Source organism: Oncorhynchus clarkii, chromosome 3 (assembly GCF_045791955.1).
Source record: "Oncorhynchus clarkii lewisi isolate Uvic-CL-2024 chromosome 3, UVic_Ocla_1.0, whole genome shotgun sequence".
Classification (NCBI taxonomy): Eukaryota; Metazoa; Chordata; class Actinopteri; order Salmoniformes; family Salmonidae; genus Oncorhynchus; species Oncorhynchus clarkii.
Genome location: NC_092149.1, coordinates 88,249,770 through 88,261,940, shown reverse-complemented (window position 1 = coordinate 88,261,940; position 12,171 = coordinate 88,249,770). Strand labels below are relative to the sequence as shown.

The 12,171-nt window shown below is 48.8% G+C and overlaps 1 protein-coding gene across 2 annotated transcripts in view; it reads right to left on the bottom strand.

The window, feature by feature from the left end:
* LOC139405544 (neuropilin-2-like) overlaps window positions 1-12,171 on the bottom strand; it is a 398,312-nt gene that overhangs the window by 255,304 nt on the left and 130,837 nt on the right. For both annotated transcript variants that reach the window (XM_071147961.1, XM_071147960.1), the window contains exons 5-6: window positions 11,478-11,633; window positions 8,406-8,575 (exon numbers count right to left, since the gene is read on the bottom strand). In XM_071147961.1, the coding sequence (XP_071004062.1) occupies window positions 8,406-8,575; window positions 11,478-11,633 (326 nt within the window). The remainder of the gene's footprint in view (window positions 1-8,405; window positions 8,576-11,477; window positions 11,634-12,171) is intronic.

Genomic DNA, 12,171 nt, shown 5'->3' with positions numbered 1-12,171 from the left:
GAGAGGAGAGGAGAGGAGAGGAGAGGAGAGGGGAGGGGAGGGGAGGGGAGGAGAGGAGATTAAGGGAGGGGAGATTAGAGGAGAGGAGAGGAGATTAGAGGAGAGGAGAGGAGATTAGGGGAGGGGAGATTAGAGGACGGGAGAGGAGAGGAGATTAGAGGAGAGGAGATTAGGGGAGAGGAGATTAGAGGAGAGGAGAGGAGATTAAGGGAGGGGAGATTAGAGGAGAGGAGAGGAGATTAGAGGAGAGGAGAAGAGATTAGGGGAGGGGAGATGAGAGCAGATTAGATGAGAGGAGAGGAAGGGGAGATGAGAGGAAGTGATGGGAGGGGAGGGGAAAAGAGAAGAGAGGAGATTAGAAGAGGGGAGAGGAGAGGAAAGGAGAGGAAAGGACATTAGAGGAGAGGAGATTAGAGGAAAGGACATTAGAGGAGAGGAGTGTGAGAGGAGACAAGAGGAGACAAGAGGAGAGGGGCCTCGCCTCACCTCCTTCTCATCATCAGGCGGCGCCCGCCCAGGAGGACAAAACAGAACACAGAGAGAATGTGAGCGTTTTAAATGGCTTGTATAGTGCACAACCTTGGACCCTATGGGTCCTTGTCAAAAGTAATGCAATATATAGCGAATAGGCATGCCTTTTGGGATGCATACATGGAATCAGAATCAGCTGCCTACTCTCTGCCGTGAGACACTGAGGATTCTAGAACATCTGCCTTTTGGGATGCATACATGGAATCAGAATCAGCTGCCTACTCTCTGCCGTGAGACACTGAGGATTCTAGAACATCTGCCTTTTGGGATGCATACATGGAATCAGAATCAGCTGCCTACTCTCTGCCGTGAGACACGGAGGATTCTAGAACATCTGCCTTTTGGGATGCATACATGGAATCAGAATCAGCTGCCTACTCTCTGCCGTGAGACACTGAGGATTCTAGAACATCTGCCTTTTGGGATGCATACATGGAATCAGAATCAGCTGCCTACTCTCTGCCGTGAGACACGGAGGATTCTAGAACATCTGATGATGAATAGTGATGAAGAGAAGCGAGAGGGAGAGAAAATCAAATCAAATCAAATTGTATTGGTCACATACCCATATTTAGCAGATGTTATTTTGCGTGTAGTGAATATAATACAGTATATACATACGAGATGAGTAAAGCAATGTGTAAACATTTTTAAATTGACTAGTGTTCCATTATTAAAGTGGCCAGTGATTTTAAGTCTATATGTATATAGGGCAACAGCCTCTAAGGTGCAGGGTTGCATAACCTTGTGGAAGCCGGCTACTGATGGCTATTTAACAGTCTGATGTCCTTGAGATAGAAGCTGTTTTACAGCTCATCATTACGCTCGGGGCCCTGGGTCGGAACCCCGCCTTGTGCAACTGGGTCCTGGACTTCCTGGCGGACCGCCCCCAGGTGGTGAAGGTAGGAAACAACACCTTCACTTCACTGAACCTCAACACAGGAGCCCCACAAGGGTGCGTTCTCAGCCCTCTCCTGTACTCCCTGTTCACCCATGACTGCGTGGCCACACACACCTCCAACTCAATCATCAAGTTTTCAGACGACAACCATAGTAGGCCTGATTACCAACAGGGACAAGACAGCCTACAGGGAGGATGTGAGAGCCCTGGCGTAGAGGTGCCAGGAAAATAACCTCTCCCTCAACATCAACAAAGCTTTAAGTTCCGTGGTGTACACATAACTGACGATATGACAATCAACACAGACAGTGTGATGAAGAAGGGACAACAGTGCCTCTTCAACCTCAGGAGGCTGAAGAAATTTGGCTTGTCACCTAAAACCCTGACAAACTTCTACAGATGCACAATCGAGAGCATCCTGTCGGGCTGTATCACCGCCTGGTACGGCAGCTGCTCCGCCCATAACCGTAAGGCTCTCCAGAGGGTAGTGAGGTCTGCACAACGCATCACCGGGGGCAAACTACCTGCCCTCCAGGACACCTACACCACCCGGTGTCACAGGAAGGCCAAAAAGATCAAGGACCACAACCACCCGAGCCACTGCCTGTTCACCCCGCTATCATCCAGAAGGCGAGGTCAGTACAGGTGCATCAAAGCTGGGACCGAAAGGCTGAAAAACAGCTTCTATCTCATCAGACTGTTAAATAGTCATCACTAGCCATCACTAGCCAGGAATCCACCCGGTTACTCAACCCTGTACCTTAGAGGCTGCTGCCCCATATACATAAACTATACATATAATCACTAGTCACTTTAATAATGTGTGCACACTGCTTTACTCATATCATATGTATATACTGCATTCTATTCTACTGCATTTTAGTCAAATTCTCTCCAACATTGCTCATCCTAATATTTATATGTTTCTTAATTCCATTACTATAATATTAGATGTGTGTGTATTGTTGTGAATTGTTAGGATACTATTGCACTGTTGGAGCTAGGAACACAAGCATTTCACTACACCCACAATAACATCTGCTAAATATGTGTTTGACCAATAACATCTGCTAAATATGTGTTTGACCAATCAAATTTGATTTTGACATTTTTATTTGGTTTAACTCACAAGAACCTAGAACCATGGTAGATGACAAGAGAGATTACAGAGAAAACAGACCCACTGGTTTCCCTCTAGGTTACAGAGAGCTGGTAGCCCCATCCAACAAACTACCAGGTGTGAAACAGGGACTAGATCAGACATAACCTAATCTATTAAATTAATCAACACAGGAGCATTTTACATTTGGTTAGAAATAAGTAAGGACATGATCCCTCTATATAATCCTTACACTTTAATAAAGATCATTTCTCCATCCTAGAAAAGGAGATCAACCATTCCCAGGCCCAGGGACATAGTCTGTGGTGACCTAGCAACAGTCTGTGGTGACCTAGCAACAGTCTGTGGTGACCTAGCAACATTCTGTGGTGACCTAGCAACATTCTGTGGTGACAGTCTGTGGTGACATAGCAACAGTCTGTGGTGACCTAGCAGCAGTCTGTGGTGACCTAGCAACAGTCTGTGGTGACCTAGCAACAGTCTGTGGTGACCTAGCAACATTCTGTGGTGACAGTCTGTGGTGACATAGCAACAGTCTGTGGTGACCTAGCAGCAGTCTGTGGTGACCTAGCAACAGTCTGTGGTGACCTAGCAACATTCTGTGGTGACCTAGCAACAGTCTGTGGTGACCTAGCAACATTCTGTGGTGACAGTCTGTGGTGACCTAGCAACAGTCTGTGGTGACCTAGCAACATTCTGTGGTGACAGTCTGTGGTGACATAGCAACAGTCTGTGGTGACCTAGCAGCAGTCTGTGGTGACCTAGCAACAGTCTGTGGTGACCTAGCAACAGTCTGTGGTGACCTAGCAACAGTCTGTGGTGACCTAGCAACACCAGAACTGGACCAGAACCTGACACTCTTGACAAACACAAGGGGACAAACACCTACCTGGAGGTGACAGCATTCCCTCCCCCAGATACAAGTAAGCACAACTTCCTGTCATACCTAAACCCAGAGTCTCTCAGAGTGTTCACAGTCAGCCCACTAACACCCCTATCACACGACAGCAAAATCACAGCCTACTTGAACAGAGCAATACCATATACCAGAAGTCCAGCAAGCTGCATGCTATCAAGAAAGGCGATAGAAGTAAGGAAGATAGTGTAGAAACAAAAGAACAACAAATCCCCGCTAGACAACTTCCGGGACAAAATGCTTCCCTGAAATAGTGAAGGTGTAAACTGAGCAGTAGAAAGCCTGAACAGTGTATTTGACATATCAGCTGACATATCACATTAAAAAAATAACAGCAATGAGAAATGGTTTGATGAAGAGTTCAAAAACCTAAGAAAGAAATTGACAAACCAACACAAATCCAATCCAACCCAAAACACACAGACCTAGAAAACCGGAATATAGAATCCATTTGGTCAAACCACTTTTTCCACATTTTGTTACTTTGTTAATTTTTCAGTTTTTGATTTGTTAAAAAAGTTTGAAATATCCAATAAATGTCGTTCCACTTCATGATTGTGTCCCACTTGTTGTTGATTCTTCACAAAAAAATACAGTTTTATATCTTTATGTTTGAAGCCTGAAATGTGGCAAAAGGTCGCAAAGTTCAAGGGGGCCGAATACTTTCGCAAGGCACTGTATATCAACGAATTGGTGAGGGCACTAGAATAGTCTGCAGCACCCGGCCTCACCCTACTAGAATCTGAAGTCAAATGTTTACTGTTTGCTGATGATCTGGTGCTTCTGTCCCCAACCAAGGAGGGCCTACAGCAGCATCTAGATCTGTCCCCAACCAAGGAGGGCCTACAGCAGCACCTAGATCTGTCCCCAACCAAGGAGGGCCTACAGCAGCACCTAGATCTGTCCCCAACCAAGGAGGGCCTACAGCAGCACCTAGATCTTCCGCACAGATTCTGTCACACCTGGGCCCTGACAGTAAATCTCAGTAAGACCAAAATAATGGTGTTCCAAAAAAGGTCCAGAAGCCAGGACCACAAACAAATTATATTCCTAAAACACATTAGAAAGAATAAAAAAAACAGAAGAAATTGGAATTCTATCTGGCCCATACAGAAGCTGCACAGTGTCAGAACACCTGACCACCATGACTGACCCAGTGTCAGAACACCTGACCACCGTGACTGACCCAGTGTCAGAACACCTGACCACCATGACTGACACAGTGTCAGAACACCTGACCACCATGACTGACCCAGTGTCAGAACACCTGACCACCATGACTGACCCAGTGTCAGAACACCTGACCACCGTGACTGACCCAGTGTCAGAACACCTGACCACCGTGACTGACCCAGTGGCAGAACACCTGACCACTATGACTGACCCAGTGTCAGAACACCTGACTACCGTGACTGACCCAGTGGCAGAATACCAGACCACCATGACTGACCCAGTGGCAGAACACCTGACCACCATGACTGGCCCAGTGGCAGAACACCTGACCACCATGACTGGCCCAGTGGCAGAACACCTGACCACCATGACTGACCCAGTGTCAGAACACCAGACCACCATGACTGACCCAGTGCAGAACACCTGACCACCGTGACTGACCCAGTGTCAGAACACCAGACCACCATGACTGACCCAGTGTCAGAACACCTGACCACCGTGACTGACCCAGTGGGAGAACACCTGACCACTATGAATGACCCAGTGGGAGAACACCTGACCACTGTGACTGACCCAGAACTAAGAAAAGCCTTGACCATGTACAGACTCCGGGCCCACCACAGACTACCATAGGAACTGCAAAAACCATGGTGACGTGGCAACTTTCAATGTCCTCCAAGAGTTACTGAATTTCCTCTCCTCTCACAAAATGGGACAAACACCAAATTGAAACTCTGCAGAATTCTGTCAAAAATATAATCTGCGTACAAAGCAAAACTTCAAATAACGCAGAGCAGAATTAGGAACATACCCACTAATGATTAAAATCCAGAAAATAGATATTAAATTCCACAACAACCTAAAGGAAAGCGATATAGAAAGAGGATGCATTCCCCCTTCTCTCTCTCTCTCTCTCTCTCTCTCTCTCTCTCTCTGTCTCTCTCTCTCTGTCTCTCTCTCTCTGTCTCTCTCTCTCTCGCTCTCTCTCTCTCTCTCTCTCTCTCTGTCTAAAATTGACATTTTAACATATCTCGAGTGCACCACAGCCACACGTGGCCCTTCAGCCAACACACAGCACTGCAGTAACACACATGCCTTTGGTAGCTCTAAGGTTATGTCCCAAATGACACCCTACACAGTGCCCCTATTCCCATATGTTTCTGGTCAAAAGGGTGCCATTTGGGACCGGGCTTAAGATGTATGCTGGAGAGGCATGCTGGCATTTATGACAGCTGTTTGTCAAGATGGGCTGTCTGAGGCAGAGAGGAAGGCAGGCAGGGTGGGAGAGAGACTGGCAGGGAGACAAAAAGGCAGACAGACAGACAGACAGGCAAACAGGCAGACAGACAGGCATGCAGGCAGACATACAGGCAGGCAGACATGCAGACAGACATGCAGACAGACAGGAAGGCAGGCAGGGTGGGAGAGAGACAGACAGGAAGGCATACAGGAAGACAGACAGGCATACAGACAGGCAAACAGGCATACAGGCAGACAGACAGGCATACAGACTGGAAGGCAGGCAGGAAGGCAGGCAACTAGGGGCTAACCAGACAGCTAGGGGCTAACACAGACAGCTAGGGGCTAACACAGACATCTAGGGGCTAACACAGAACAACAGCAGGCAGGCAGCTAGGGGCTAACACAGGACAACAGCAGGCAGGTAGCTAGGGGCTAAAACCAGCAGCTAGGGGCTAACACAGGCAGCTAGGGGCTAACACAGACAGCTAGGGGCTAGCACAGACAGCTAAGGGCTAACACAGGACAACAGCAGGCAGGCAGCTAGGGGCTAACACAGGCAGCTAGCGGCTAACACAGACAGCTAGGGGCTAACACAGGCAGCTAGGGGCTAACACAGACAGCTAGGGGCTAACACAGACAGCTAGGGGCTAACACAGGACAACAGCAGACAGGCAGCTAGGGGCTAATACAGACAGCAAGGGGCTAACACAGGACAACAGCAGGCAGGCAGCTAGGGGCTAACACAGAGAGCTAGGGGCTAACACAGACAGCTAGGGGCTAACACAGGACAACAGCAGACAGGCAGCTAGGGGCTAACACTGACAGCTAGGGGCTAACACAGGACATTTGCTGGGCCCTCCTCAGAAAGGCAGGCATGGCAGCATACTCCCACACACCGCCACAGCTCTACAGACTGCCACAAACTGTCACTGCTACACTGTACTGGCAACTATCCCAAAAGATGGGAGGAAGGATAAGGAGAAGGAAGAAGACGAGGACACCTTGAGAATGGTTCTTCATCCCCTGGCCAGAGAGCAGGCCACCCCGATTTAGATCCCTGTCTGTCTTTCTGTCGCAGTGGGGTCACACACACACACACACACACACACACACACACACACACACACACACACACACACACAAAATCCTCTCATGGTTGTGATAGGCTGGTCATAACTCAGACAGCCCAATGCCTGGGAGATGGCATACAGACAGGAAACAGTGTCTTGAGGTTTACCATAGTGATTTAACATGGAGGTTTACTATAGTGATTTAACATGGAGGTTTACCATTTAACATGGAGGTTTACCATAGTGATTTAACATGGAGGTTTACCATAGTCATTTAACATGGAGGTTTACCATAGTCATTTAACATGGAGGTTTACCATAGTCATTTAACATGGAGGTTTACCATAGTCATTTAACATGGAGGTTTACCATTTAACATGGAGGTTTACTATAGTAATTTAACATGGAGGTTTAACATAGTCATTTAACATGGAGGTTTACCATAGTGATTTAACATGGAGGTTTACCATAGTGATTTAACATGGAGGTTTACCATAGTCATTTAACATGGAGGTTTACCATAGTGATTTAACATGGAGGTTTACCATAGTGATTTAACATGGAGGTTTACCATAGTGATTTAACATGGAGGTTTACCATAGTGATTTATCATGGAGGTTTACCATAGTGATTTAACATGGAGGTTTACCATAGTGATTTAACATGGAGGTTTACCATAGTGATTTAACATGGAGGTTTACTATAGTGATTTAACATGGAGGTTTACCATTTAACATGGAGGTTTACCATAGTGATTTAAAATGGAGGTTTACTATAGTCATTTAACATGGAGGTTTACCATAGTCATTTAACATGGAGGTTTACCATAGTGATTTAACATGGAGGTTTACTATAGTGATTTAACATGGAGGTTTACCATTTAACATGGAGGTTTACCATAGTGATTTAACATGGAGGTTTACCATAGTCATTTAACATGGAGGTTTACCATTTAACATGGAGGTTTACTATAGTCATTTAACATGGAGGTTTACCATAGTCATTTAACATGGAGGTTTACCATAGTGATTTAACATGGAGGTTTACCATAGTGATTTAACATGGAGGTTTACCATAGTGATTTAACATGGAGGTTTACCATAGTGATTTAACATGGAGGTTTACCATTTAACATGGAGGTTTACCATAGTGATTTAACATGGAGATTTACCATTTAACATGGAGGTTTACTATAGTGATTTAACATGGAGGTTTACCATAGTGATTTAACATGGAGATTTACCATTTAACATGGAGGTTTACTATAGTGATTTAACATGGAGGTTTACCATAGTGATTTAACATGGAGGTTTACCATTTAACATGGAGGTTTACCATAGTGATTTAACATGGAGGTTTACCATAGTGATTTAACATGGAGGTTTACCATAGTGATATAACATGGAGGTTTACCATAGTGATTTAACATGGAGGTTTAGCCTGCCGTCTCACCTGGATGAACTCTTTGCTGCTGTCCTCGTTTGGGGTCCATGCGTTGTTATTGTTGTTAAGACGGGCTTGCCGTGGCAACCAGGTGTTGTCGTAAAAGGATGAGGAGGCAGTGATCTGGTCGTCAGAGATCTTCCCTGACTCCAGACCTAACGCGTTACTGCAATGGAAAGCTGGGGGAGGAGAGACAGGGATCAATTCATGATTTGATTGATAGAGGTGGACAGTTATATCAAGACCTGAAGAGAGGAGGATTAACCAACACCCACCAACACGCACCAACAGGCACCAACACCCACCAACATGCACCAACACCCACCAAAACGCACCAACAGGCACCAACGCCCAACAAAACGCACCAACACGCACCAACAGGCACCAACAGGCACCAACGCTCACCAAAACGCACCAACACACACCAACACGCACCAACAGATACCAACACGCACCAACATGCACCAACACCCACCAACACGCACCAACTGGCACCAACACCCACCCACCCACCCTCACCAACAGGCACCAACACCCACCAACAGGCACCAATACCCACCAACACGCACCAACACGCACCAACACCCACCCACCCACCCTCACCAACAGGCACCAACACCCACCAACACCCACCAACTCCCACCCTCATCAACACCCACCAACACCCACCAACATCCACCAACAGGCACCAACATCCACCAACACCCACCCTCACCAACACCCACCAACCAACACCCACCCTCACCAACACCCACCAACCAACACCCACCCTCACCAACACCCACCAGCATGCACCAACAGGCACCAACACGCACCAACACGCACCAACACCTACCCTCACCAACACCCACCAACACCCACCCTCACCAACAGTTACCAACACCCACCAAAAGGCAACCAATACCCACCCTCACCAACAGGCACCAACACCCACCAACACCCACCAACTCCCACCCTCACCAAACCCACCAACACCCACCAACAGGCACCAACATCCACCAACACCGACCAACACCCACCCTCACCAACACCCACCAACACCAACCAACGCCCACCAACATGCACCACACTCACCAACACCCACCAACACCCACCAACATCTTCCAAAACGCACCAACACGCACCAACAGGCACCAACACCCACCAACACCAACCAACACCCACCCTCTCCAACACCCACCAACATGCACCAACAGGCACCAACACGCACCAACACCTACCCTCACCAACACCCACCAACACCCACCCTCACCAACACCCACTAACACCCACCAACAGGCACCAACACGCACCAACAGGCACCAACACCTACCAACAGGCACCAACACGCACCACACTCACCAACACGCACCACACTCACCAACACCCACCAACACCTTCCAAAACGCACCAACACACACCAACACACACCAACAGGCACCAACACCCACCAAAACCCACCAACCCTCACCAACACCCACCAAAATGTACCAACACGCACCAACACGCACCAACAGGCACCAACGCCCACCAAAACGCACCAACACGCACCAACAGGCACCAACGCCCACCAAAACGCACCAACATGCACCAACAGGCACCAACAGGCACCAACACCCACCAACATGCACCAACACGCACCAACACCCACCAACACGCAACAACAGGCACCAACACCCACCCACCCTCACCAACAGGCACCAACACCCACCAACACCCACCAACAGGCACCAACACCCACCAACACCCACCAACACGCACCAACAGGCACCAACACCCACCCACCCTCACCAACACCCACCAACACCCACCAACAGGCACCAACACCCACCAACACCCACCAACAACCACCCTCACCAACACCCACCAACACCCACCCTCACCAACACCCACCAACATCCACCAACATGCACCAACAGGCACCAACACGCACCAACACCCACCAACACCCACCAACAGGCACCAACACCCACCAACAGGCACCAACACCCACCAACACCCACCAACAACCACCCTCACCAACACCCACCAACACCCACCCTCACCAACACCCACCAACATCCACCAACATGCACCAACAGGCACCAACACGCACCAACACCCACCAACACCCACCAACAGGCACCAACATCCACCAACATGCACCAACAGGCACCAACACCCACCAACACGCACCAACACCCACCAACACGCACCAACACCCACCAACATGCACCAACAGGCACCAACACCCACCAACACGCACCAACACCCACCAACCCTCACCAACACGCACCAACAGGCACCAACAACCACCAACATGCACCAACACGCACCAACACCCACCAACACACACCAACAGGCACCAACACCCACCAACACGCACCAACATGCACCAACACCCACCCACCCTCACCAACACCCACCAACACCCACCCACCCTCACCAACACCCACCAACACCCACCAACAGGCACCAACACCCACCAACACGCACCACCATGCACTAACACCCACCCACCCACCCTCACCAACACCTACCAACAGGCACCAACACCCACCAACACCCACCAACACCCACCCTCACCAACACCCACCACCACCCACCAACACCCACCAACAGGCACCAACACCCACCAACACCCACCAACACCCACCAACAGGCACCAACACGCACCAACACGCACCAACACCCACCAACACGCACCAACACCCACCAACACCCACCAACACCCACCAACACCCACCAACAGGCACCAACACCCACCAACACGCACCAACACCCACCAACACGCACCAACATGCACCAACACCCACCAACACGCACCAACACCCACCAACACGCACCAACATGCACCAACACCCACCAACACCCACCAACACCCACCAACACGCACCAACACGCACCAACACGAACCAACACCCACCAACACCCACCAACACCCACCAACACCCACCAACAGGCACCAACACACACCAACACCCACCAACACCCACTTTCTTGTTTTTGTGAAAAATGGGGTCATCAGGAAAATGAAACTGCAGAATAAGGACACTCCTTTCAGAATGTCCAATAGAAAATGGAAACAGATCTCCCTCAGGTACTGACTGGTCCGGTACTTACTGTCGCTGACCTCTTTGTGTGTCATGTTGTAGCGAGCAGAGAAGCCATCTTTGGCCACGGCCATGTCCGTGTGGAAGGACAGAGACAGGATACCTGTAGACGACGTCATCTCAGGAGGGATCTTAGTTCCACAGTAACGTCCTATCAGAGGACCCACTGCAAACACATACACAAACACAAACCCAAGAGACGGTCATTAGAAGCATAGCATACAAAACATAAAATAACATGAAGTATAGCTTATCAGAACATAACACACTTGCCAACATCAGTAGTCCCTGCCTGGCCTCACCCCCCTATAAACAACAGACTTTACTATTTATCATGAGGAATTCTCAGCCAGGAAGTTAGTTAGTAATAAGATAAATCCTGTTTTATTGACAAGAGAGGCGAGCCCTAGCTTAGGCCTGGGATTTCTCAGACGACAGAGGGCTGGCGAAATAGGTCCCACTGGGGAAAGGATGGATGTATTAGCAACATTTCTCCTCCATCCCTTCATCCTCCTTCCATCTCTCTATCCTAACGCCACATGAAAAAGGGATTGGGCTTTAATGAGAGGCGAGGTGTTCTTTCTCACTCCGTTCTCTCGTTTTCTGCCCGTCCTCCTCTTCCTCTTCCGTCTACAGATTAGAAAGGCTTTCTTTCACTCTGTCCATTCCTTTGATCCCCAGGACCAAGTCATCTCTTCTTCCTC